General features: G+C 56.0%; 8 protein-coding genes across 8 annotated transcripts; 3 read left to right on the top strand and 5 right to left on the bottom strand.

The window, feature by feature from the left end:
• The first annotated feature begins 174 nt into the window (after positions 1 to 174).
• Positions 175 to 2,354, top strand: CAOG_00530 (endoglycoceramidase). Its single transcript, XM_004365344.2, has 5 exons — positions 175 to 329; positions 513 to 637; positions 779 to 1,305; positions 1,426 to 1,568; positions 1,666 to 2,354. Exons 1-5 carry the CDS (start codon positions 202 to 204, stop codon positions 2,270 to 2,272), a joined length of 1,530 nt encoding a protein of 509 aa, XP_004365401.1. The 5' UTR covers positions 175 to 201; the 3' UTR covers positions 2,273 to 2,354.
• Positions 2,355 to 2,421: 67 nt separating this feature from the next.
• CAOG_00529 (hypothetical protein) lies at positions 2,422 to 11,538 on the top strand. The gene is made up of 3 exons (XM_004365343.2): positions 2,422 to 2,878; positions 3,162 to 11,061; positions 11,200 to 11,538. The coding sequence occupies exons 1-3, from the start codon at positions 2,442 to 2,444 to the stop codon at positions 11,356 to 11,358; spliced, it is 8,496 nt and encodes a 2,831-aa protein (XP_004365400.1). The 5' UTR covers positions 2,422 to 2,441; the 3' UTR covers positions 11,359 to 11,538.
• Positions 11,467 to 16,006, bottom strand: CAOG_00528 (hypothetical protein). The gene is made up of 3 exons (XM_004365342.2): positions 15,921 to 16,006; positions 14,542 to 15,792; positions 11,467 to 14,327 (listed from the first exon to the last, which is right to left on the bottom strand). The coding sequence occupies exons 1-3, from the start codon at positions 15,949 to 15,951 to the stop codon at positions 11,566 to 11,568; spliced, it is 4,044 nt and encodes a 1,347-aa protein (XP_004365399.2). The 5' UTR covers positions 15,952 to 16,006; the 3' UTR covers positions 11,467 to 11,565.
• Positions 16,007 to 16,017: 11 nt separating this feature from the next.
• CAOG_00527 (hypothetical protein) lies at positions 16,018 to 18,037 on the bottom strand. Its single transcript, XM_004365341.2, has 2 exons — positions 16,581 to 18,037; positions 16,018 to 16,383 (listed from the first exon to the last, which is right to left on the bottom strand). The coding sequence occupies exons 1-2, from the start codon at positions 17,953 to 17,955 to the stop codon at positions 16,256 to 16,258; spliced, it is 1,503 nt and encodes a 500-aa protein (XP_004365398.2). The 5' UTR covers positions 17,956 to 18,037; the 3' UTR covers positions 16,018 to 16,255.
• Positions 18,038 to 19,414: 1,377 nt separating this feature from the next.
• Positions 19,415 to 20,751, bottom strand: CAOG_00526 (hypothetical protein). Its single transcript, XM_004365340.2, has 2 exons — positions 20,716 to 20,751; positions 19,415 to 20,102 (listed from the first exon to the last, which is right to left on the bottom strand). The coding sequence occupies exon 2, from the start codon at positions 20,090 to 20,092 to the stop codon at positions 19,562 to 19,564; it is 531 nt and encodes a 176-aa protein (XP_004365397.1). The 5' UTR covers positions 20,093 to 20,102; positions 20,716 to 20,751; the 3' UTR covers positions 19,415 to 19,561.
• A 500-nt stretch (positions 20,752 to 21,251) lies between these two features.
• On the bottom strand, positions 21,252 to 22,624 carry CAOG_00525 (phenazine biosynthesis-like domain-containing protein). Its single transcript, XM_004365339.2, has 4 exons — positions 22,523 to 22,624; positions 22,289 to 22,424; positions 21,687 to 22,117; positions 21,252 to 21,570 (listed from the first exon to the last, which is right to left on the bottom strand). The coding sequence occupies exons 1-4, from the start codon at positions 22,601 to 22,603 to the stop codon at positions 21,322 to 21,324; spliced, it is 897 nt and encodes a 298-aa protein (XP_004365396.1). The 5' UTR covers positions 22,604 to 22,624; the 3' UTR covers positions 21,252 to 21,321.
• A 132-nt stretch (positions 22,625 to 22,756) lies between these two features.
• Positions 22,757 to 24,945, top strand: CAOG_00524 (solute carrier family 25). Its single transcript, XM_004365338.2, has 7 exons — positions 22,757 to 22,874; positions 23,120 to 23,202; positions 23,586 to 23,719; positions 23,867 to 23,933; positions 24,038 to 24,156; positions 24,275 to 24,577; positions 24,670 to 24,945. The coding sequence occupies exons 1-7, from the start codon at positions 22,795 to 22,797 to the stop codon at positions 24,859 to 24,861; spliced, it is 978 nt and encodes a 325-aa protein (XP_004365395.2). The 5' UTR covers positions 22,757 to 22,794; the 3' UTR covers positions 24,862 to 24,945.
• A 120-nt stretch (positions 24,946 to 25,065) lies between these two features.
• On the bottom strand, positions 25,066 to 26,588 carry CAOG_00523 (cyclin). Its single transcript, XM_004365337.2, has one exon. It carries the CDS (start codon positions 26,297 to 26,299, stop codon positions 25,250 to 25,252), a length of 1,050 nt encoding a protein of 349 aa, XP_004365394.2. The 5' UTR covers positions 26,300 to 26,588; the 3' UTR covers positions 25,066 to 25,249.
• Positions 26,589 to 26,599: the final 11 nt, after the last annotated feature.

The following is a 26,599-nucleotide window of genomic DNA, read 5'->3' as shown; positions in this document are numbered from 1 at the left end:
CGGAGCCGTATGCTGTTCTTCCATCGTGTTACAAAGCATCAATTATATTTACAACCATCTAGCGTGAAAGCGGATGCTGCCACGACTTTGGTACGATCGCCACACGTCTCGAAACACACCGCATTGGAAAACGAACAAAACAAGTAGGTTTTTCATTTTTGGAAGCCAATCCAGTCAAATTTTTGCTTTCCACAACAACAAATGCGAGCGGCCGTGTTGCTGCTCGTTGCAGCGGTCGTCGCCTTGGCTGCAGCTGGGTCGCCCTTCATCACTGTCGGAGACCACTTCCAGTTTGTGGCTCCGGATGGCCGCACCCGCATCTTCCACGGGTGAGGGCCGAAAACCAGCTGACAGCTCGAGAATTGTGGAACCGACCAATCCCCCTCCCCGAACCACATGACACTCGATGATGCTGATGCTGATGTTGATGATGATGGTGATGATGCTGATGATGGTGATGATCGGAACACTCACCTTTTTTTGCTTTGCTTGGGTTGATGGTGTTGCAATAGTGTGAATGTCGTGTACAAGATCTTCCCGTACTACCCTTCGCAAGGCGCCTTCGATCCAGTCACGTCCTTCAACGACCAGGACATTGACAACATTGTCAACTGGGGCTTCACCTTTGTGCGCCTGGGTGAGTTTTGGGCCAACCAAAAGACTTTGATCATTCTTGCTTCAAAAGCCCGTGATCGTAGACTCACGGCTCGGACGGTCGCGAACGATTGGTAATTGTGTTACTGCTATTGCCACAACACAATCGACATCCCTCATACAGGTGTTCTTTGGGCGGGCGTGGAACCGGCGCCAGCGCAATACAACCAGACGTACCTCGGCGAGCTGCGATCCATTGTCGACAAGCTGTACGCGCGTGGCATCTACACTCTGCTTGACAACCACCAGGACGTCTTGTCGCCCAAGTACTGCGGCGAGGGCGTGGCCGACCACCTGGTCCATCCCAACAAGTACCAGGGGACTTTTCCCTTCCCTGTCACAAACAAGCCCGCGATTGACCCCACCACTGGCTATCCACTGCTCGCCGACTGCCTCAAGATCAACTTTGCCGACTACTACTTTGCCGTGGAAGTGGGCGAAGCCTTCCAGGCCTTCTACGACAACACGGACAGTCTCGGCGACAAGTTTGCCGCCTTTTGGCAGAATGTCACTGGCGCCTTCAGCGATCATCCGGGCGTGATTGGCTTTGAGCTCTGGAACGAACCATGGAACGGCGATGTCGTGGCCAACCCTCTGTTGCTCGAGCCTGGTCACGCGGATGCCAAAAACCTGGCTCCGCTGTGGGAGAAGGTAAAGTCTGCTCTTTGTTGGCGTTGTCTTGTGCCAGGACTCGTGCTCACTCGACTTGGTCTTGCTGCCTGTTGTGGTGTCATTGAACCCTCACAAAACCCCCATTCGCTCTCTCTCCAGCTCCACACGGCCATCCGTCAAGTCGATACAGAGCACCTTGTCTTTTACGAGAATGTCCAGTCTGATGCGTTCTTCCAAAGTGGCTTTACTCAAGCTCCAGGTGGTGCCGCCTGGGCGAACAAGACCGTGTTCAGCTACCACGTGTACGTCGCGATTGCATGGTATTTGTTTGTCGCTGAAGATTATGGCACCAACGTCTTTCGTTTTTCCCGGTACCCCCGATGTTTGCAAAATTTGCAGGTACTGCCCCGACCAAAACGGACATGGCGATCCGGCCAACCCCGACGTCTGCTTTGCGTTCGACTCTGCCAAGATTGTCGAGTCGGTGCACGACGCACAGCGGCTGAAGGGAGGCATGTTCCTGACCGAGTTTGGTGCTGTTGCCGGCGACGCGGCCGGTGTGGACGAAATTTCGCGCGTGACCAACATTGCCGACAGCAACCTGCAATCGTGGAGCTACTGGCAGTACAAGTACTTTAACGATGTCACGACGCAATCGTCGGTCGAGTCGCTCTTCCTTGCGAACGGCACGGTCGACGCGGGCAAGATCCAGGCCCTCACCCGCACCTATGCTCTCGCCGTCCAGGGCAAGCCCACCCGCATGAACTTTGAGCCCACTTCGGCCAGCTTTGACTTTTCGTTCAATCTGGACAAGTCGGTGTCCAACAACACTGAAATATACGCCAGCACCCAGTACTGGTACCCGAAGGGCGTCAACATTGAAATCTTCCCGGCTGGAGCGGCCACCGCCAACTACGTTCCTGCCAACAATCGCATTTGGATTGTGCCTGCCGCCAACACCCCAACCAACCAGACCATCCGCGTTGTTGTGACCAAAAAGTACTAAGTGTTTTTGTTGCTTCTGCGTGCAGTGCAGTGTTGGTGACGGCAAATCCAAACATACAGAATACGCACAATTGTGTAATGTGGTTTATTGTTTTGGTGATGATGATATTTCCATCTCACGAACAAGGGCATCGTTTCTGAGACGGAACAGCTCATTCTTTCCTGCCGCAATGGCCGCTCAGCCGCCTCCATTCACTGTGCCTGGCGCAAACCTGCCATCGTTCGGCGCACCCGGTGCAGTGCGGCCTCCAGCACTCGGCGCAGCACCCGGCGGCAGTGCTCTGGGCATGCCCAGCCTGGGCGGTGGGTTGCCAGTTCTTGGCGGGAAACCACCTGGTGCTCCAGCTCCTGCGGCTGCTCCTGCTCCTACTCCTGCCGGTCTGACTGCAGCAGCTCCGCAGCCCGCCGCAACACTTGCCAAAGCGCCCGTGCTTCCTGCTGGTGCAGCAGCACCAGCAGTTGCACAGGCAGCACCAGCACCAACGGCAATCTCCAAGCCAGTCGCAGCCGCAGCAGCCGCAGCAGCAGCGCCCGCAACGCAGCCCGCGCTCACTCCGCAACAGCAGCAACAGCATCAACGCGATCTGCTACTTCGGCAGTACGACGAGTGAGTCACACGTTTCCCTTCAATGTTCTCGCGCTCGACTTTGTGTTGGTGTCGTTTGAATGGGATTTTGCATCGAGATCGCAAAAAAAAAAAAAAAAAAAAAAAAAAAAAAAACCTCGTCGCTCCCCTCCACACTCGTCAAACACACGAGGTTTTTTACTGAAACTCACTCAATCTCGTCTGTTTTTGCGTTCTCTCTGTGATTGCTTTTTTGTTTGTTTGTGTGTGCGTGTTTTCCTTTTGTTGTTGTTGTTGTTGTAACAATTTGCTCACGCCGTCACAGATCGCCGCGAAAGCTGTACGAAACGCTGTCCGAATGCCAGGTGGAGCACGATGTGATTGAACAGCTGCTCGAGCGAAACCACCAAAAGCTACTGCTGGGCCTGTTCTCGTTCAAGCCGAGCTCGCAGCAGTCCGACGACAAGCTGAAAGCACTCAACCCCCCAGCGAAAATCCCGCTCGCCACGGGACGCGAGGTCACGGTCGATCTGCAGTTGAAGGCGCTGGCTTTGAAGCTCACCAAAGTGCTTGCGCTCGATGCGTTCCAGGCGTACGACGTTGCATTTCGCTTTCTCAAGCAGGAGGTGCGTGGGACTTACTCAAACAAGCGTCTCACACCGAGCGAGCAGACGTTGGATCAAATCCTCGACTTTCACTTGGAAGACGACCGCATCTCGTTGCTCGAGTGTGTGGGCTTGGTGCTGCGCAACGTTGACGACGAGTCGCATCCCTACCACGAGCAGTTTGCAGCCGAGGTGCAGCGCATGTTTTCGGCACCGGTTCCATCGGTCGTTTCGGCTGCCTCATCCTCCTCCACCTCCTCCTCTTCGTCCACTGCCGTCACACCCGGCTCGAACGCGTTAATCGAATCTGTTATTGCGCAGATTGTCAAGTTAGCCACCACCGAAGCTCCCAAACACGAAGGTGAGAATGCAAATGCCACCAAGCGCCAAGCAGCGCGGTGGGCGGTGCAACAGCTCCGCGAGCAAGCAGCGCTGCTGGATGTTGTCTTTTTCGTGTACTACGCGCGTGTGACGTGCACGGCGCCCATGGCCCATCGGTTGCTCGACCTCTTCCAACAACACTTAAACTCGGGTTCGAGCAGCATCAACTCGTCGCTTTTGCAGTTTGCAGACGGAGCTGGTTCTCGGCAGCAACAGCAGCAGCAGCAGCAGCAACAACAGCAACAACAACAACAACAACAACAACAACAACAGCAACAGCAAACATCTGCTGCTGCTTCTTCTTCTCAGCCGCAAACTGCCACGTCTTCTAGCCAGCTGAGCGCTGCGGCTTCGGCCATCACCACCCGCTCTGCCAAAGAGCATGCCGCGCATATTTCTCACCTCTGCAGCATTATTTCCATTGAAATTCTGAGCCTGGAGTCGCTGCTCTTCGAGTTGGACGACCTATCGCTCGACGAGCGCACCCAGCGGGTGGCCGAGCACGGGATGGTCGGAAATGTCAAGGAGCGCGGCCTTCTCGAAGGCAAACTCGACTCGTGGCTTGTTGGCCAAGCTGTGACTCCCGTGCGGCATGGATTCCCAGCACAGCAGCAGGCCCAGCGGGCGGCCGAGCCCATTGTGTCGCCGTACTCGGCGACCGTGTTGCTGGCGTGGGCCTCGTTGCGTTGCTGGGCCAACCAGCTCCAAAACAATACCACAATGGACCCCTCGTTTGGCGACTTTTGTGCCGCAGCCTTCCGCTCGAACGCTTTGCAGTACCTGGATGACATGTTGCGTTCACCGCTGATTCGCGATTCACCCTCCATTGTGGGTTACAAGAGCGTGTTGAACGGCTTGGTCTCGACCATTCTCGCTGCGTTCGACGTTGCACATTTGCCAGGCTACCATCTGCTCGTGAGCATTTCCGCGGCCATTTACAACGGCCAGCCTGCGCTCTGCCAGCAGTTCTGGAACGAATCCTTCCACTCACCCTCGCTGCGATCATTGCTGGACTTGACTCGCGCGCGCTTCCCTGCACACTTTGGTCCGTTTGCACGTTTGAGCACCTCCCTGGCCGCGGATGCCAACACGGCCGCGCACGTGTTTCGTTACTTGACCCATCTTCCGGCTCTTACTGTGCACATGTCGCAGCAGGAGCTCGAAGACAACTTTGTCGAAGAGCTGGACGAGGCCAACACTCGTCGCGCACTGCAGCATCTCGCCGTTACTGCCGAACGGCATCACGAAACGCTTGTCCAGCGAGCGCACGCAACCAGCGGGCTCGCTGCTCGTCAAGTGTTGAATTCTGGCGACGACGTTGTTTTGGCGCAGTCTGCCATGGTGTACTCGGTCACCGCTGCCGCGCAGGCTGCCGGAAACAATCTTCCCAGCGTGCTTGTGGCCACGCGCGACATTGAACTGGCGCCTCTGGCCTCGTCAGAAGCGCCCGGCGGGGAGACCAACAGCACCCGATTGTTTGAGAGCGTGTCTGCAACCCAGGCGACACCCTCTGCGCGGTACGGAATTGTGATTCCTCATGGTACGCTGGCACTGGCTGTCGCCCGCGGTGACTCTGCCGAAGATTCGTCCATTACTGTACAATGGCTGCACTCGTTCTCCGTTTGGCATCTTTTCTTGACGCACATGCAAAACCAGCAACTGGTCGCGTTGCTCGAGCTTCTTGCCGATCTGCTTCACCACGATGCTTCACTGGGTCCCGCGCTTGAGGCGCACGTCCTCGCAACCTGCCGTCAAGTCGATGCTCAGGTGGCCCAGCGACGGAGTGACGCACCACACCAGCAGGCGGCCGAGTCGTCGAGTGTTGCTGCAGCCATTCAAGGCGCCAAGGGCAACTTGCTGGTGACATCGCGCTTGTTCCAGCTCTTGCATCGCTGGATGGTCTCCCGCGACCCTCCTGCCGGCTTGATCACGGCCACCCTGCGCTGCATCCACGGCCTCGCCAAGAGTTTCCCTCATCAGGTGTTTGTGCATTTGCAGCAAATTGGCCTGCTGCCGCACATGGCGCTCGCCTCCTTGGAAGCGCCTCTGATGGCAAACGTCGTGCTCGCCAACTCTGCCGCCTCTCAATCCATGATGCTCGACATTTCAAGTGGCAGTCTGGCACAAGCGGTTGTTGCGGGACGGGGCGGCAGCGGCAGTGGCAGTGCTTCTGCAGCTGGCTACGTGCGCCAGCTGCTTCACGACATGGAGTGCACCACCGGACGCTATTCCATCACATTTGCGTTCTTGGCTCTGACACACACCCTCGTTCGCCACGCTCAGCGCTACCAGAGTCCTGGCAACGCCAACGAGCGCCGCAGGCCGCGATATCTGATGGACACGTCGGGCACCTCGACCACGCCTCACACTCTCGGCTCACTGAAGGGAGATCGCTCTGCGGCATCAAAGCCGTCGCGGAGGGACGCGTCTGGCCTTGAGCTTACAACTGACGACGCGCTGCTTGTCGATCTGGAGGCAGTCACCGCAAAGATGCGGGCAGCGATTCTGACTGGGGCATTGTCCGACCCCATCAACCCCAGCGATTTGCTTTCTTGCCTTGCGTTTGCCCAAAATGACGTATTTGCCGGGCACATCAGCTGGCGATACGCGCGAGTGCTCGACCGGTACGAGCTTGGCTCGCGCGTTCTCGAGCTCTTCCTCGAAGTTTTGCACGACACGATGCCTGTTGTTTCGTCTGCTGCCGCAGGTGGAGCAGCTTCCAACGCGCCTTGGAATGGAACCACGTTTGGAGCCGACTTTTCAACTCTCAACACCACCACCACCACCACCACCACCACCACCACCACCACCACCACCACCACCGCCACCACCACCGCCACTTCGTTTGTCGCGAATGGCACAGCCGACTCGCTCATGACGTCCATGCTCACGGCGGAGGAAGGTCGTCGGCAACAATCCATCTTGTTGCAACAGCACCAACACCAGCAGCGCACTGCGAACAGCGGCGCGCTTCGGAACTTTTTGATTGACTCGCTGTTGAACGAGGGCGTACTGCACAACGCCATCATTTCCATTCTGGGCACTGGCGGTATGACGATTGAGCGCCTCTTCCGTGCCAAGAAACTGGCCGAGGCGAAGGCGCTCGAGCGACTGGTCATCCTCACGCTTCAGTTGCTTGATCAACTGCTGACGTTCCGCGATACCGATGACGCGGGTGCGGTCGCAGACGATGCGCAAGACGCGGCGGCGGCGACTGGCAACGGCAAGTCGCGACTTCGCCGTGGTCGTCGCACCTCGTCTCAGATCTCAGCGCTTGAGCAGGCACTCTTCAGCCGTACAATCGGCCAGGAGGGCTCGAATCATTTGATTGGAGTGATTGCCATGTACATTTTCTACCAGTACAACCCAGCACTTGTGATGGGAGCAACAAAAATCATGCAACGCTTCTGCGAAGCGGCAGCCACCTGGACTCCCAGCCCACCGTCCATTATCGGGTATTTTGGAAGCCAGGCGGATGTCATTCGAGATGGGTTTTACGATCGCCTCACGTCGCGCTCAGAAACGCCCGAGCTTCGGGTTGCCATCCTCGACTTCCTCAAGGTCGTCGTCGAGACGCAGCCTGGATTGGCCGCCTTGTTCTTGGATTTGGTGCCCGAGCCCGCGCCGAGCGCAGCAACAAGCACCAAGGCACCCGCCGCCGCCGCCGCCGACGACAAGGCTGCTGCTGTTGCTGGTGCTGCTGCGTCAGCCGCTCCAGCACCCGCAACAAACAAGCTCAAAGCTCCTGCAACAGGCCCGGTACGTTTCGCTCTGGGAAAACACAGCTGCCTGAACGCCGTTCTTCGTATTCTCGAAAACAGCAAGCGAGACCTTGCCGCCAGTCCTCGCCTGGTGTCGGCGGCCGTTGCGCTCGTGCATTCCTTCTGGGACAATGCTACCGATTACTTTGCAGTGCTGAATGCCTTGCGGCGGCATGCGTCCTTCTGGAAGAGCATCACCGAAATTATTCTTGCAGACATTGATGCCATGCTTGTTGATGACATGAAGGCGGCCTCGCTCTCTGATCGCAGCACGCTGAAGGACGGCAACGACATGGACACGTCCTTGGACGTGACCCGCCTGATTGTTGCCAACGAGCTGTTTGACAGCGAATCCACTGTGGTGGGCCATTGCCATCGTTTGCTCTGCATTGCTCACGTCATGCAAATGCTGGCCCTCGAACTCTACTTTGCCCGTCCAGCTTCGTCGGTCTCTGCAACATCTGGCTCCAACGTCGAGGCGGCTCAGCAACAGCTGGACCCGGCACTCGTGACCGTTTTGCGTCAGTGCGCCAAAGACGGGCGCTTCACCTCTTGGCTGCGCAAGTTGGGCCCTCCAACTGGCGCCGACCCGGCATTGCAGTCCTCGCTCGAGACCACTTTGCACACCCTTGCACAGGACACGACCCTGCCATTGTCCGAATTCCGCTCTTCGACCAAATTTGCCGAGTACGGCACGTTGTTTGTGTACGACGTGACCCTGGTGGACAAGAAGCTGTCGGCAGCGTTGGCAGCGGCCATCCCGACCCCCGACGAGCGTGTGGCCGATTTCAAGCGCGCCCTGTCGCGGGCCAACCTCATGTGGTCGCTTGGTGATGCCCGATTTGCGCTGCTGCGTTCGTGGAAGACCTTCCTGGAAGCGGGCATCACGCGTCAACCGTTCGTGTTCATGGCAGTCCCCGCCGCCACCAACCATTCGTCATCAGGCCCACAGTCGGACGCGCTACTTGCTGATCTTTTGGAAGTTTTGGCTGACATTCTGGTGCGTCGCTCAGACTCTGCCCATGGATTTGTTTTGTGCTCGTCGCTGGCAGAGTTGGCCGACTTGTTGCTCTTGGTCCTGCGATGCGTCGTTCGCGGGCATGCTGCCTTGTCGGCCGCGGCCTCAGCCTCGTCGGGCGCGTTTGCGCTGCTCTCGGGCTCCGCCCCAACGTCGCTTCTCGATGTGAGTGCGTCCATTCGTCTGGTCTTCCGCTTGGTTGGCACTCTGCACAACATGGAGAGCAATCCGCAGCTCAAGCATTTGCTGGAAAAGCCAATCTATGCCGCGCTGTGCGCCACATTGCAGTCCCAACCTGCCTCCATCTTGTCGCCCACCGTGTTTGCAACGATTGCCATGGCTCCAGCAATCGCCAAGTTGCCCGCTGCTGAAGGGCGAGAGGCTGAGCGCGAGTTTGCCCACCAGCTCACCGATTGCGCAGCGAGCTTGCTGCCGCTCGTCACCTCGACCGTGTACAACGCTCTGACGTTCAGCGCAGAAAATGAGCCCTCGTCAGAGCAGGAGGAGCGCCAACAGCAGCGTCTTCAGATGCAACGGCAGCAACAGGCCGGGGAGCAGTCGAGGGAGCAGCAGCAAAGTTTCCACGCATGGCAACAACAACAGCCTTGGCAGCAGCACCAGCAGGCCCAGTCATCGTCTGCGCGATGGGCCCATCGCCAACACCAACCCGCGCCAATGCACAAGACTCGGTCGCTCTTCCCGCCGCCAGACGCCATGCCGATCGCTCGTGACGACCCCCTCCGTCGCACCTATCGCGACTTGATCCATGCAGCCCCCTCAGTACCGCCGAGTGCATCGTTTGTCAAGACGATTGCGAGTAGTGCTGGAGCTGATCGTGCACATCGAGCCGCTGTCGCCGAGGTGGGCGTTGCTCTACTCTGCGAGCTGTCGCGCCAACTGCCCGACGTTTCTTTGTGGCTGGAGCATATTCGTCGACGCGGCCTCATGCAAACCATCTTGGCGCACATGGTCGAAGCATGCCGATGCCGCGAGAGCCTGGGCTTTGTCGAAATTTCCTTGCATTTGCTCCTCACCATGACCTGCGTGCCGGCGGCCGCGTCCCTGCTTGCCTCTTCCGGTGTCGTTCACCATTTATCCGCTTGTGCGACCGCGATCGGGGCGGATGGGTTGAGCACCTTCCCGGAGGCCTACTCGAGCGGCGCTGCTGCTGCCGCAACTCTCTCGTCGTTCCCCGCCGGCAGTGGCAGGGCTGCTTCGATGGGAGCAAGTTCTGTCACCGCGTCCGGTGAGCGTGACGGTTGGCACAAGGTCTGGTGCCTGCTGCTCAACGTGGTCTCGAGCACGCTGAGCCCGTCAGACTATCTCGACCATTTCGTCGACCAAGTGATTGACTTTGTGGCCGTGTGCCACGCCCGTTTGGTGCTCGTGCTCAAACAGGCAGCGTCTGGGCAGTCGCCGATTCCCTCGCGAGCAACCGGCCCAACCGTGCTTGGCGGTGCGGATATGCTGGGCTCTGACTTTGGTCTCGGTCGCTTTGGCGCTCCGCGCTCTGCCGGCTTGACAAAGGGTCACTTGTGCGAGATTGAGGCCGTCTCCATGCTCTTGTGCAGATTGGCTCCGTTCGAGTCGCGGTGGTCCAAGTCGATTGGCGTCGGCCAGACCGAGCAGATTCACGCCGTGCTTGGTGTTCTCCATCGATTTTCCTACACGCTCGATCGACAGCAGCTGGCTTCCGTGTTTCTGGCCGTGTCGCGCGATGAAAAGGACGCCGCCGTCGCAGCGAGCCCGCCTACAGCTCCTGCATCAACATCATCATCCAGCAGCAGTGTTCCTCCAGCTGCAACTTCGCCGAGCGCCCGTTTGGGCACTTTGGCCGCTCCTAACGCGACGCAAGCGAGCACCGCTGTCAATTCGCCTCGAAAAGACGGCCGAGCCGCTTCATCGTCCGACGCGCAATCGGTCACTGCGTCCAAGTTTGTGACTGATTGTGAAGGCGTGCTGCTGAATGCACTGCGAAATGTCGTCGTCTTGCTGCGCACCATTGCTCCGAGCCCCTTCTTTGAGCGGGTACTGTTGGAGCAAGATCGCGAGTCAGTATTGCCGCTCGTCACACCGTTTTTCACGGGCATCACCTCGGAAGACGCAGCGGCGCTTGGCACTCTTGTCGTGTGCTTAAATGCTTGTATCAAGATGATGAACAAGCTCGCCACGCGTTCCTCTGGGCGATTGCGCTCGAGCGGCAGCCTTGGCGACATTCCGGTGCCAGTCGCTTCCACGACGAGTACCTCGACGCTGGCCCTCCCAAGCGCGACACTTCCGCCAATGACTGCGACGCCCGCTGCTGCTGGAGTGGTCTCCAGCCACAAGCGAGACTTGCTCATGTTCATCGCCGAGAATGCCACTCTCCTCTTGCTCTCTCAGGTCTCAGTGTATCTGCAATCGCCCAATGTGGACGAGCGACTCAAAGCCAAGATCAAGGCCGATCTCCACACCGAGTTGGTAAGCATTTTGTTTTTGTTGTTTTCCGTCCACCCACGTGGAGGGACCAATCTCTTGCAGCAGTGTCTCGCGCGACCTTTTGTTTGCTCAACGACTCGCCCGCTTTTGGTTTTACATGTTGCGGTTTGATTTTGGTAGACGCTTTTTGAATCCATCCTTAAAGGCTCGTCTGGTCGCCACGATTCTCTGACTGGCATCGCTTCACCAGCGCCAAACCGACCTGGGCGCCTCACATCACAAGAGACGGCATTCTTCCAGTTTGCCGATAACATGTTCCGGTCACTCAAGCAGCAGTAAAACTGTGACACCGAAGCTGTTCTCTCGGTTGCCAAAAACCTTCGCCCTTCCCGCTACTTTGAACATCTCTCCCCCCCTTGCTCTTTGTTATTTTGACTAATCGATTTTTCCCCCCTTGTATTCTGAAAACCACCTCCATTCCAAAAAAAAAAAAAAAAAACAACAACAAAAAAAAACTAATTTGCAATCTTGGAGCAACACGTTTCATCACTGGGGCTCTAGTCTGGCTTTCTTTGAGGCATGTCCGCCGTCCGATCGGTTATGCTGAGAAATCCGAGTCAGAGTAGCCGAGAGGGTCGCAGGCTCGAGCGGGAAGGAGAGACAAGCATGGACGGGAAGCGAGCGCCAATGCTCCTCTTCAGCGGTCATGCGCGAGTGTGGAACGACCAAGATGAGTGGAATCTGCTCAGTGCTCATCGTGCTGACAAGCAAAGAGATCTCTGGCATGTCGACGTGAGCAAGCACCACCATGTGGTTGCTGCTGCTGCTGTTGTTGTTGTTGTTGTTGTTGTTGTTGTTGTTGTTGTTGTTGTTGGCGCCCGGAGCAACGTCAGTCTGGCGCAAAGCCCGAAGCAGGCTCGCGACGTCGGGATAGTACGTGGCGCTGCCCACTTTCAACCACTCAAACACGTAGCGCCACAGCGGCATTCGCACATCAGCATTGTCCACGACGTGCACAGAGACTTGGGCAAGCGAAAGCGGGGTGCTGCTGCTACTGCTCTCTGCTCTGCGCTTGGCCACGTGTGGCACGGCTGGTTTGGCAAAAATAGGGTCGACATGCGTGTGGGGCACAGCAGACACGGTTTTGGCGGCATCAACGGGAATGCGCAGGAAGAACGTGAGCGACTCGGGCTGCTTTGCGCCGCTAGGGAAGGAGGTCTGGACGGTTCCTCCGAGCGCTGCCGCCAGGTGGCGCGCCGACGCCAAAGCCTGAATGTCAGGCAACACGTTGTCCTGAATGACGTGAGGGATGAGGTGCGGGATACGAACACCCACCGACAAGACCTCGCGGGATCGCTCCGATGAACCGGACGTCGTGGCGGGCGTCGGTGCGACAGGCAGAGCGGGCGTTTGGGCCGGTAGTGTCGCTGCGCCGGCCGGGCTTGTCGAGAGGGACACACCGGCCGCGGGCTTCTGAAAGTAGAGCGGGGCCACCACTGGAGCATGAGCGGCGGCGACAGAGGTGACTGTCACTTCCAGCGAGCACTTTTGCACGTCAGCCATTTGCGAGGCTGCAAAAACAATGTTGCTCAGTGCGGACTGCAGTTTGATGGGGTCGGACAGGATGACAATGTCGCAAGATGGGTTGATGGTGGTGGTGATGTTGCAATTCAACCGCGAGAGCAACTGCTGGGTCACTGCCGCGAGCCACTGCGAGAAGCGACGTCGCAAATGGATGGGCTGAACGTCGAGCACCATGAGGGATGTGTCCATTTTTGCAGCTTCGATCAGCTTTGTGACAGCTTGCTGCTGCTGCTGTTGTTCCAGCAAACGCGCTTGGTCCACAGCGGCTTCCGTGTCGCTTGCTCCAGCACCTTGATCAAAGACCTGCCGATCGGACACAACGCCAGACGCTGCGCTGTTGCTCTTGACAAGCGTGGATAGGCCCTGTGAGCCAACGGTCTCGGTCGACGGAGTATTCAGGATGGATATAACCCGCTGGACCGCATGGGCAGCAGAAAAGGTTGCATGCATTGCAATGGAGTCACTCTGCTTTTGTGTGCTGGGTGCAGTTGCTAGCGAGCCTGGCGAGGAGGGTGTTGTAGAAGCGACCACCATGCCAACTTTCAGTGGACGCGGTTCGGTGGTCATTGGTGCTGGAGCGGCGCTCCCCATGACGACAGCTCCCATCCGCTCGGTTGCGGCAACTTGAGCGAGCGCCGTTCGAAGGACCGAGGCCTCTTTGAGCTCCACATCCGTCCAAGGCAAGCACCGATCGCGATACTCCACTCGCCAGTTTTCAAAGGACACGCGAGGTGCAAGGATGGCGGCGGTGCTGCCAGCTGGACCGTCTTGGCGAACCTTGACGGTTTCGGGCGTGGCGCCACTCCACGAGACGGTTTGGGTGATTTCGTTGCGAAAGAGCGCCAGGAAGATTCCATGAACATGGTCGATTGGAATCACCATGATGCCGCCGGAAGGAACCACAGCGACATCCGGCGACTGAGTGGCAGAAAAGTGGCGCCGCATCGAGTCAGAGCGGAAGACGAGTGGCAGTGAGACGCTCGAAACCAACCAAGCTCTCAAAACCTCGAGCCAGTCGAGCGCCAAGAACGCAGGATTGCCCACTCGCAGCGAATTGTCGTCGCCGTTGATCAGCACAGCACCGTTGGCCCCGAATGCAGCGAGGAAGCTTTCCATGTGGTGCCGGAGTAGGTCGACCAACGTTGTGGAGCGGTCTGCGGTGCTGGCGAGGATGCGTGAAATATGGTTGGCGGTTGTGTTCAGATACTGCTGGTACTCGGCATCTCGGAGGTTTCCAAGGTGTACGCTGAAGGCAACGGCAATCAGCTCGTATGCACTGCGCTGTTGCGCCGGCAAAAACTTGGCCGCGGACAAGTGGTGGCAAGCCACCAAGCCCCACAGACGCTTCTTGTGGATGATGGACAGAGACATGCTGGCCTTGACACCCATGTTGCGAAGGTACTGCAGATGGATGACTGAGACGGCGCGGAGGTGGAGCGGAGTCATGTCGATGGAGAGCGCGTCCATGTCCGAGAAGGTCGGATCGACGGAAACGATTCGACACGGGACCGAGTCAACATCACCGATACTACGCAGCCAGTTGATAGTGTACAACTTTCGCGCCTGTGGAGGAATATCTGCTGCAGGAAAGTGTTGTCCCATGTAGGAGGGCACGTCGTCCCGCGAGCGCGTTTCCGCAACCACCTCTCCATTGTAATCTTCGTCGAACTTGTACACCATGACTCTATCAAAGCCACTGTGGCGTTGCACTTCTTGTGCGAGAACTGGTCACAGGAGTAGTGGCGAGTGTGTATGTGTCGAGAGCAAGATGCAAAACAATTGTGTCATTCAGCCAGTGAGTCAGTCAATCAGTCAGGGAGTCAGTCAATCAGTCAGTCATCAAAGAGGGGCAGCCAGAGAGCAAGGACCAAACAGTGGGTACAATGTGTGGGGTGGTGGTGCTGGTGGTGGTGGTGGTGCTTGGCTGGTGAAACTCACCTTGACACACATCCGGGACGGATTTTGAATCGGTGATGAGCTTGAGCGATTCTTTCATGGCCACGGACAAATCACCACTGATGGCGGCTTTGGTGGCCTGCTCAATCTCTACAAGGATGAGACTGTTTTGGCGATGCATCGAGACCGTCATGAGCTCGTAATTCTTGCAGGGCGGGCGGAATGTGTGGAGGTAGACGTAAGAGTTGCTGTTCGAGTCTCGAAACCGGCGGAGAGCAGTGGCGCAGCTCTTGCCAAACACTTGCTCAAACGTGTTGTTTTGAAGGGAAGGCAGCGAGGCGCCGGTGAAGGTCTCAATGTTGACCGAAACAGCTTTCACTTGTTCGGTCAAGGCATCCACCACCACCAGCGCTCCCACAGGCTGGATGAGCCCTGGCGTTCGGATGGGTTCCGAAGCGCACAGCATGAGGGCTTCATTCAAGGCCTCATTCCCGACAATCCACGTGACGGCCGCTGGCGATCCGGGCACACTGAGCGCAGCAAACAAATCGTCCGGATCAAACTCCTCCTCGTCCTCCTGCGACCAGCTCGACTGCAGATTGTCCGAGTTGTCATCATGAGCCGCCATGGAGACATTGGCGGCAGCCTCGTGGTCTTGATCCGTTTCGCCTCGAGCATCTTCGCGCGAATGTAGCGTTGCAGGGTGAGCGGGGTGCGTTGGGTGGTGGTGAGCTGCTTGATCGTCGCGCTGTTCCGAGCCCCACACGAGCGGGACGGCGCCGGATCGTCGATGGGCTTGATGGAGCACCTGCTGCACACCAGTCTGGACGGCACGGCTCGAGTCCGATCGGATGATGCGCTGGGACGTTGACTCGGGCGTGAGTGCGTCGCGCTGCAGAAAGGCCAAATCGCCGTGGTGCGCGAGGTTTCGGATTTGCGGTCCCAGAGCATCATGATGGTGATGCTGCTGCTGCTGCTGCTGCTGCTGTTGTTGTTGTTGCTGTTGTTGATGATGTTGCTGTTGATGATAATGAGGATGATGATGATGATGAGGATGAGGTGGGGCGGGCTGCTGCTCGGTGGCCAGAGAGTCGGCTGATTCGGTCGCGTTCGAGTCGCTGCCCAAGGCGGGCGCTGGCGTCGTCGACTGGACTGCAGCGAGCCACGAGGACGCCGTTGGCAGCACATCCATCATGTCTACTACCATGTCCTGCGAGGTGTTTGTCGAAGGGGTTCCGTGGGTGTCCATTGGCGTTGCTTCATTCGGTGCGAACGCACTGCTTGCGCTTCCGTCTGCAGCAGCACCAGCAGCAACAACAACAGTCCCGTCCCCAGTGAGACCGAGACAGCGACGGAGAACAAGACGAAGCACACAAGACCAATCGATCGAGAGACGGGTGGTTGAGCAGCAAAAGCTGTACCTGACAGCGGTGTTGTTGCGTGATCGCTCATCTCCTGTCAAAATGACAAACTGGACAAAATGGAAAAACAAAGTCCAAATGCAACGCGAAAAACGAGTGGAGTGGTGGCGTACAGAGCTCTTTATTAATACCAACGTCCAAACAGCAAAGCTGGCAAGAAGGGCAACTGTAGCCCGACTTGCACTGAAAGGACAACAGGAGCCTCGAAAGCAGTGCAACATCAAACATCCATACAGCCGGCACTTCGAGGGTCCAGCCGATTGTGTGTGCCGTCCCCGTCGGAGTCGAGCAACCTTGCAACAAGTATTTGCATGTAACAAGTCGAGCAAAAGTAATCAAAATCGGGAAATATCACGACCAAAGAGCCGCGAGCGGAACCAGTCGAACGGAACTTGCAGGCGCAAGCGCCAAGCTCCAAGGCGCGTGAGGTAGGCACTGAACCAAAGCCACCAAGCCATAATGCCTGTAACATTCATACGTGATCGAACGAAGGAGTCAGCCAAAGGAACAGGGTAAAACAAACGAGAGCAATCCAGAGCGATGCCGTTTTTTTTTTTTTTTTTTTCCGTTTTTTTTTTCTTTCTTTTGCTTGGTTTTTGATTGCTTTTCGATTGGTATGGGGTTTCTGCGCAAAGACAGACACAAATCATGCATCCTTACCCGAGAGCTTGGTCACAGGCAAATCCGAAATGGCATCGTGGTCGCCGACATACGCCATCATGCCCATCGACTTGAAGACAAATGGGGGAGCGGACGCAACGGCGGCCGAATCGCTTCCCAAATTACTGAGAACGGACGCGAGATAGCGACCTTGGCGCTCCGCGACCTGGGCAGTGCAGGGCAGCGCAGGGGTCATGGCAGCACAATCGCCGAGAGCGTAAACGTTGGGAATGCCCGTCACGCGCAGCTGTTGGTCCACTACAAACTGGTGTTGCTTGTTCTTTGGAAACTGGGAAAGGGACACAGCAAGCGGCGAAGGTGCCAGACCCGTGACCCACACGAGCACGCCAAAGGGATGCGTGGTGCCGTCCTTGAAGTGCACATTCTTTTCCGTCACGTCGACAATAAACTTGCGGACGATCGTCATGTCTCGCCGCTGTCGGATCTTGCGCTCGGCGAACGTCCGCAGCCGCGAGTCAAATGCGCCGAGGATGTCGTTCGGCTCCACCAGCACAATGCGGATGTGGTCTTGCAGGTGCGGATAGAGCTTTGGCAAATCCTGGACGAGAAAATCGTGGAGCTCCGCACCAAACTCGACGCCGGTTGCTCCGCCTCCGGCAATCACGACAGTGAGCAGGCGCTGGCGCTCCTCTGCAGAGACGCCCGGCTCGCAGGCCAGCTCGAGGTTGCGCAGGAGGTGAACGCGGATGGCGCGCGCATCGGCCAGCTCTTTGAGAAAGTGCCCGTACTTTGTGACACCCTCAATGTTGAACGTGTTTGGACGCATTCCCACGCCGAGAACGAGCGTGTCATAGTGCACCGAGTACTTGTACGACGCGTCCAGCGCGCTCTGACACAGGAGCAGTTGCTTGGACGTGTCGACTCCCGTGACAATCGCCTGGTGGAAGTCGCCCTCATTGGGGAACCGCATGTTGCGAACAGGCTCCTGGATGGAGCGGAACTCGAGGGTGCCAACGCAGGTGCTCGCGAGCAGCGGGGTGAACAAGAAGAAGGGCCGCGCGGAGACCATCGAGACGTGCACGCGCTTCGCATCAGCGTACTTGAGGAGCGAGAAGCCACCCCAGCCAGATCCGACAATGACGAGGCGGTGTCGCCGATCGCCGGGTTCGGTCGGCTCTGGGACGTACCCGGGATGCGCGTCATCAGAACCAGAGCGGGTCGGATTTGCCACTCCTTCTTCTGCTGCGGCCACTGCGCGGGGGGCATCACGCGCGGCGCTGTGCATTCCTGGCCCTGGTGTGCTGTGTGCCACGAGTACGCCTCCAGAGCAGAGACTGCGCGCCGCCGCAACGCCGATCGCACTTGGAGCAGATCCGCTGAACGCTAAGAGCTTTGGGAGGTTCCCGGTCAGCATCAAAGGATTTGTTTCAAAATAGGGGGGATTGCCACAAGTGCGACAAACTTGTGTGTGCGTGAGTGTGGGGGAATTTTCAGACTCAAAAAACAAGACTGGTCAGCAATCAAATCTATTAGAGGAGCTCTTGAAGGAAAAGTGTAAAGTGTCAAAGCGGTTAAACGCTTTGGTAGTAGATCTCCAGTACTGATTCTGTTTGTTTCCTATGTCATGTCAAAGTAAGTGTCAGTCCTTTTGTTGCACAATTCTGATAGAGACAAGCATTGTTCCAATCTCGCGGCTTCTCTTTCCTCGCTTTTCCCGCCTTTTTTTTTTCTTCTTCTTCTTTCAACGCAGCACATGTTTGTGCTTTTTTGTGAGCGTCGCTCCCGTCTGTGTTGCCAGCAGAGATGAGCAACTTGAACTTCGCGAACACACGCAGAGTAGTAGGGAGCACCCCGCCTGTGAGTCCGATCCACGACTCTTTTGGGAAGAGAGCGCGGGGGAGCATCGGCTTGAGCGCGCGTTTCTACGTTTCTACGTTCCGGCGCCTCGCGAGTTCGCCGTGGCTGCGGGGTTGGTTGCAGACGACAGCTGTAAAGTCCCACGATTTCGAGCTGTTTTGCTTGTGGCTGATCCGGCTGCTGCGGAAACACGGGGGGGGGGGACGACGGAGAGCCAGAAACCGCGACCGATCCGAGTCGGCTTCTCTCTCTGTCTCTCTCGACGCAGCGAGTGCAGGCGGACCATCATGTGGCGCGCTCACCTCATCGTGCATGTGCGAAATTATGAAATGTTTTAGTTTGCAAGCTGAGCGTTGTTTCAGGCAGCTCAGAAGGGGAGAGTGTCTGCCACACAAAAGGACGTGCTGCGTCTGGATTGCTGAGAGAGGGAAATGGGGGCGGGATGGTGGGGAGAAAGGAAGAAGGCTGTGACAAGAGCGGTTGGAAGCAATTGTTGTAGCAGAGAGACTTGCGATTTGGGAATGTGCCGAGTCTGAGCAGATGAGCAAATTTCGACTCGAATCCTCCAAGTACGAGTTCGTTCAGATTTGCCTTCGCCGTGTTGCTGCTTTTTGTTTGCTTCTTTCGAGGCTACGAGGCAAGCGCACTGAGAGGCGTTGTCGCATCATCCCAACGAGACTTTTGACACGTACAGGAGGCGTCCAATGATGAACGAAAGACGAATGCGAATGCTTGCACGGCGTTGGCCATCTGTTGCCAGTCCTTGTCGACGCCCCACCGCATGCTTGGTTGCTGCTTGATTCGTGTCCGGAACAATGCGATTGGTCGCAGCTTTCGAGGTTTGCTACACCGATCTGGATTTTCCAGCGCAGACGCGTTTCAAGCACACCAACTGGGTTTCTTGAGGGGGGAGGGGACTGGTACCAAGCTGTGGTCAACGCTGGCAAAGAGTTGAGCACATTCATTGTTTCTGAGCGGACGCCTGGAGAAGATGCCAACATCCACATGCTTGCTTGTGTGCAGTAATCAAGTGTTTTTTTTTTTTTTTTGTTTTGTTTGAAAATGCAACACAACAGTAACTTTCACCCCCGACTCGCCAACAAAAGAAAGAAAAAATATACATGTACAGATAGATTTCACGCCATCATCGGCTGGGGTTGTTTCTACTGCTGGAGGAGCAGGAGAAGATGCGGTGCCACTTGCGAGGACTTGACAAGCAGTTGCTGGCTGTCGGGCGAGAGGTGGCGGAAGCCGCGAATCTCGCGGTAGCATCGCAACGAGCTGCAGTTGCAAGTAAACTTCTCATCCATGTCAAACTCGGTGGTGAGATAGTTGAATGTGACTTCGTGGTTGGCGGGAATGTCGCGCACTGCCTGGAGCGCGCACGCAGTCGGTGCGTCCACGTCGGCAACAACGACCATCTGAGCGTTGGCGTCGCAGTGGTGGTTGAGGAACTTGGCCAGGCCGAGCTGGTCGCCAGTGATGTGCTGGTTGACGCCGACCTGCACGGTGAAGCGATCGGGCGACGCCGCGAGCTCGCCGCGGGGCATGACAATCAAGACCTCGCCCGCGAGAACGGGGCGCGAGGTGAAGACCCCAAACTGGCCGTTGGGCAGCGTCTTGCGCAGCACTGGCAGATCGAGATCCGTCGCGCGGGTGGTGGTATCGACGTTTTGCAAGATTTCAGCGGACATGTGTGGCAGCCTGCACCAGAGAGCAAAAAAAGAAAGAAGGGGAAAACAAGAAAAGAAAAGAAAAGAAAAAAAAAAAAAAAAAAAAAAACAGAGCCGCAAACACATTTCAACGTGAGCACTCCAGCGATCAGGCAGCAGCAGCAGAGCAATCGGAAAGCTACAGGGGGTTTGGCCGAGGGGTATAGCACTGAACTGCAGCATAAAGGGAATCAGGGGGCAAAACGTGTGTGTGGTGTATGTGTGTGTGTGTGTGATGTGTGGCGGGGAACATGCGGCAACGCGGCGGTTTTTTTTTTTTTTTGTTCATGAAGGGACGATGCTTTGATCACCACAACCATCGTCATCATCATCATCATCATCATCATCATCATCATCAGCATCAGCATCAACATCATCTTGACTGTCAGCTTCAAGGCGCAGAATGGAACCCCCCCCCCCAACAAAAGTTCGGTCTCGCGGTCGATGACAGCCCGGCAGCTGCTCGCTCAGCTGATTGACCAGCCGGATCCACATATCGCCAATGAAACACTCTCACAGCACACATGCTCTCTCACTGCCACACACTCTTTCCAATCCCGCCTCCCTGTGTTTCAGACGCACGCGTACAAAGTCCACACACTTACGCTCCAGGTTGAGGTCGGCAATAAAATAGAGTGGGAAGAACAAAACAGTCATCCGCCGGCTTTTTTTTTTTTTTTTTTTTTTTTTTTTTTCGGGTGTCCTTCAAGAGTGTGTCCGTCAATGGTGATTGGTGACTTTGGCTTTGCAACCGTCCTTTCACTTTGAAGCTTGGTTCTTTCAATTCAAAATCAAATGCAAAACAATACACTGAAACACCCAACAAAAAGAATTGAAAAAAAGAAAAAAAGCCGCGCAAAAACAAAAAGAGCCGAAAAATGAGATGACATTGCACGTGTTTGCAACAAAAGCCGAACGTGCGACCAGTTCATCAGCACATGCAAAAGGGGGTGGGGAAAAGAAAAAAGAAAATAAAAAAGCCATGTTGTTGGTGATGAGGCGAAATTATGTTGTCAAGTCAATGTTGAAGGAGCACTCGTTCTGAATAAACTCGGTCGGTCGTGAGCGACATTTATGTTTCACACTCGAAATGCGCAGCTCAGGTGAACTTGGACGACTTTCAAACTCTTGTCCACAACGGGGGGAAACGTCTGCAAAATGGTGAGAATGAGGTGTTTTTTGTTTTTGTGTTTTGGTTTCAATGGGAATTTTCAAACATTCAGAGATCCGGTAAAGACAGTCGCAGTCGCACCGCCAACTACAACACGATTCGTGCTGCGGTCGAGATGAACGACAAGATCGCCGCCGCGTGGAGAGCATTGCCTGGCGTGGAAGAAGGTTTGGCCGCCAAACTCTCGCGACCAGTAATCGACGAGCACAGTGTGCGCAGACCCCGTAACTGGATCCTCTGGAATGCCAGCCCATGGCGCAAAGTATCGCGAGATAAAGTCGTATGGTTTCTGCGGTGCGAGAAAGCGGGGGAAGGTTGTTTTTTGGTGAGTCGATGCAAGAACAACAGAACTGTAGAACACAACCTGCAATCGAATGCAATCAACCAGAGTGCTGTCCAACATACCTTGTCGCTCAAAAGAGTCACAATGACACCGCGCACCTTGTTGGTCAAGTCGGTTTTGCGCAGTTGCTCGGGATCCACGGTCAGCGCTTCGAGTTGAGCCCGTGTGACCGAGTCCACCAGCCGGATGAGAAGCTTCTTGGACGACGGGGAGTACTCGACGCATGCGACAGGAAGGCCGCCTGTGGCGACCTTGACCGTCTCCTCGTAGTTTGCAACCACATCGGGTGCGCAAGGATTGAGCGGCAAATCGATCGAGATTGTATTGTTGTCGCCCTTCTTGGCGACGAGTGGACCGCTCAGCGTGTCAAACGTAATGGCCGATGCCTGATTGTGAAGGATGTTGAAGAGGACATGCGCGGTGGCAAGTGTGGCGTGCCCGCACAATGCGACCTCGACGGTTGGCGTAAACCATCGCAACTTGAAGTGCGTTCCTGCCAGAGCGCACATCAATCAGTGTCAGCCATCGATGCTTGTATTCAATGTTACCATGCTCCACTCCACGCATTTTTGCACTCATTGGAGAGGCAGGCAAGGCCAATTTGAGAGATGGAGTCAACGGCCCGAGAGTCACGCTCTCAATGGCCTCGGCGGACACTACTCACCTTGCTCAAACGCCGTGGTGCCCGCAGTGGCAGCGTTGGATGTCTCTCCGCCGCCGGGCACGAGCAGCGAGACATAGGCAGTCTCGGACAGGTTCATTTCGGCTGCGATGGCCGCGAGCGTCGCGTTTGGAAGTTCCTGCCTCCACCACAAGTCAGCAGTGTGTGATTCGTTGGCCCACACGTCCTTCCCTTGGCATAGCTTCACCATCCCCTCCTCAAACAAAAAAAACCAACCTTCGTCAGCAGACAGACGGCTGCAGGATTGCCGGCGAACGGCGTGCTTGTGAATGCATCCACTTGGAACAAGGGCAGCATTTCGAAATTTTGGACGAGAGAAGACGACTGGGATCTGAGATGAGCTGTGATGATCAAAGATGCCGTGGTGATGCTTCATCGTTTCCAGATCTTGGTTGCGCTCGAATTGGGAATCAGGATGATTCAGCCAGCCGAGGTCCCAGTCCTCTTTTGTGTCAAGCATCTCCAATCTCAAATGACTGGCGCAACACATGTCAATGTGGAGGGCGCACAAGGACCGCTCGAGTCTGAGCTTCATCGCCCGGAGCTTTGCAGCCGGTGGCATCGCAGGGTACCCGCATTACAGACTATTCCACCTTGCAACTGGGGGCGGGGCTTCAGGGGGTTGGGTGGTCGAGGATTGCAGCAGTGGAACTGAGGCGCAGCATGCTAAACGCGACACAAGTGTGCCCCCGGTGGAGATCACTATTGCTGCCACCATGCAGCATCATACTACTACTATTTGCATGGAAAGAGAAGGGGCGGGAAGGGCTTCTCGACCCGCTTTGCTCACTGTGGCTGACTTGTGCTTGTCAGATGCTGCGCTAAAACCGCAACGGCGCCGCTGGATCGCCTCAAGATTCTTCTGCAGGCCAAGAGCCACCACTACCACCACATGGGTACACAGACTAGATTGCACCTTGTTCCCCACCCAGTTGGTCCGAGCCACCACCAAGTCCCCCGTCAGCCTTGACGGCAGAAGTGTGTGGGCACGAAGCAGAAGGAGCAAAAAAACTCTCCGCTTCCGCCACCACTTTTCTCGCTTTGGTCTCCCAGCTCGGCTGATGCGGGCGGATGGAGACACGATCGATCCAAGCACAGTGTCATACTCAGCATGGCTATGATCGGTGGAGAATGCGCCATGGGCTAAACACTTGCGTCACCCCTGAGTGGATGGATCTCTTGGCTCCCTACTGTGCACTGTGCACACTGTGCTCGCTCGCATTCCCAAACAAACCCAAACTTGACAGTATCATCTCACCATTTGTAAATTTTGTGACAGGCGTCTTCCAGGGACTGCGCGCGATCGGTCAGAAGGAAGGTCTGCTGGGCTACTACAAGGGCAACGGTGCAATGATGGCTCGCATCTTTCCCTATGCTGCCATCCAGTTCATGAGTTATGAACAGTACAAGAAGGTGAGGTAGTTTGTTTGATCTCGTGATGGCTGATGGATGAGTGTCTCGCCATTCCACCTGTTCGTTGGCGATTTTATTATATTTTTGTGATGGTTTTTTTTTTTTCGTTCTTGGCGGCTTCTCACTTGTGACTTTTTGTTACTTCAGCTCCTTAAGAGTTATTTCAATGGACGAGAGTCGCCAGTGCATCGATTGCTTGCTGGCTCGCTTGCAGGTACAGCTTGGTTCCTTCACGGATGATTTTGTTGCGACCCGCTTCAAAACGCCATCAACTGATTGAATTGTAACAACCGCTCTGTTTCGACGTTTTCATCACAGGTGTCACATGCGTGACCTTTACATACCCTCTGGATCTGGTTCGTGCAAGATTGGCCTTCCAGGTGTCTGAAAATCGGTACACGGGCATTGCCCACGCTTTCCGCACGATTTACGCCGAGGTAAAACGTCCGACTTTGGCTGCATCACTGTTTCGTTGCTGCTCGGCTGAGTGGTTGCCAGGACTGCAAGCTCATCCCGTACCTGTTTGTTGTGCAATCTTCCGATGCGACTGCGCAGGAGGGCGGCTTGCGTGCAATGTTCAGTGGCTTCCGCCCAACGATTTATGGCATGATTCCGTACGCTGGCTTGTCGTTCTTCACAAACGAGACCCTCAAGGCGTTTTTCCTCGAAAACATGACGTCAATTACAACCAAACCCGTCCACAAACGAGACGGCACCGCGCCCGACCCCACGCTGCGCGAGCTGACCTACACGACCAATTTGCTTTGCGGTGGAATAGCCGGAGGTGTCGCCCAAACGTTTGCCTATCCGTTTGATGTTGTTCGACGACGCATGCAACTCAATCGTGGTTTGCCGGACGTAAGCAAAGGAGGCTAGGGGAAGGCGGTTTTTGGCTTTGGCGTATTTGGAACAGAGTTCTCACCACTCTCTTCGTCCTTGGCTTTGCACAGGGCCAAGCAACAAGTACAATCCGCACGCTAGTCTATATTCTGCGCCACGATGGCTTTTTCCGTGGCTGGTACCGCGGAATGAGCCTAAATTACATGCGCGTTGTGCCGCAAGCGGCAGTGTCGTTCACAACCTACGAGTTTTTGAAACGAATGCTTCAAATCGAGGATCGTTCCATCGTGAAAGTCGGATGATGTGTTGAACTGGTATGCTGTGTTTGATTTCAATCATTATTTCCTCCTCCTCCTCCCCGCCCCCGCTGTAACATAGAAATACAATCTTTTATCTTTTTCGTTTGGTTCTGCTTGTTTTTTTTTTGTTTGCTGTTGTTTGTGCATCTTGGCTTGACACAAACACCACACACACACACACACACATACACAGACAAGAGCACAAAACGAAGAGTGAAATTGGCTTTATGGTACACAACAACTCGAGACCTCGCAAACATCAAGGGACGATAAATAATTAACTGGGAAAAAGTTCAACGTGAGCACCAGAGTCGCGGAATGCTGTTGGACACGGTTTCAAAAACAAGCAAAACCACATCGCCTGTACATTTCCGCACCCGAGGCTGTCATCTCATGGAGCGGCGGCAGAAGCCTCAATCGTTGCATTGCCGGTCGGATACTGTCCATTTGTCGAGTAGGCAGCCGATGCAGCAGCAGCTGCTGCTGGCGGTAAAGTTTGACTGGGTGCCCCGTGCTTGCGTTGAAAGTGTGTGCGCAGTTGAACATAGTACTTTTCCAGCCAGTCCAGCGACGTGTTGAGGTCGAAATCGAGGTGAGTTAGAAACTCGAGCTCCAGCATGTTCAGCTCGTTGAGAGGCAGGCCGCCGACCTTGGAAAAGTGCCGGTTGGTGTAGTACTTGTCCTGGCAGAATTTGGACGCAATGAGTATGGCCGTGAGGAGCAAGCGGTGGATGTTGAGCGAGGTAATAATGGAGCCGGTGCGTTGCACCAGCCGGTCGAGATAGACGAGCAAGAGGACAAAGCATTCGTTGCCCACCGGAGCGTACTTGGCAAAGCGCTGCAAATACAACTGAATATTGATTTGCGGCGGCGACTTTGCGTGGAAATGGGTCAGCTTGGCCACGGGCAACGGGTCGTTCCGGGAGATGAGCTGGTCGAGCAGGTTGCTCAGCATCTCAATCAGGGCATCTTGAGATTCCGACGCCAGCTGTGAAATTGCCAGGCTTGGTGGTGCAATGGCGTTCCGGTTTGCCTCTGCCAGCGCGTTCGGATCGAGCACCGGATCGTCAATGTACATGCGTGGCAGCTGCTGTTGCGCTTGCTGCATCAACAGCTGCTGTTTATGCTGGTGTTGCTGTTGCTGTAGTTGTTGCTGCGCATACGACAGTGCCTGATAGTCAGAGTGCGCCGCTGCATCGCTCGACGTGTCCATCATGTGCGTTGGAGCATCCTCAGAGCTCATCCGAGACAACCGTTCGCCGCTTTCCGAAGATGCCTGCTGTTGCTGTTGAACAAGAAGCAGCTGCCGTTGGTAGCGGTCCTGCAGAGCTGCAATGACCGCTTCCTGATGTGTCTGCTGATGCGACGGGTGCGACGGGTGCGACGGGTGGTGGTGTTGCTGTTGTTGGTACTGCAGCTGCTGTTGGAGTTGGAGTTGCATCAGCTGATACTCGTTCAAGTATGTATGTGTTTGCGCAAGCCCAGCAGCGGCATTCTCCCGCGGCAGCACAGACGACGATGTTGTTGTTGACGGTGCGGTCGCCGACGCCACAGCAGCAGACGCCGCAGCAGTGGGCTGCTGCAATGGCGGCGTTCATCACTGCGGCATTGCTAGAGTAATCTGGCATCGCTGGGAAAGGACACGTTGAGCAAGGCGGCCGCAGCAGCAGCAGCACCCACCGCGGCAGCATCCATCGTCGACGACGACGCATAACGCAGCAGCGGTACTTCTAAGCTCGAG

This window comes from Capsaspora owczarzaki (assembly GCF_000151315.2).
Source record: "Capsaspora owczarzaki ATCC 30864 unplaced genomic scaffold supercont2.1, whole genome shotgun sequence".
Classification (NCBI taxonomy): domain Eukaryota; class Filasterea; order Ministeriida; family Capsasporidae; genus Capsaspora; species Capsaspora owczarzaki.
Note: the sequence above shows the minus strand (reverse complement) of the source record. Positions and strands in the feature narration are given on the sequence as shown.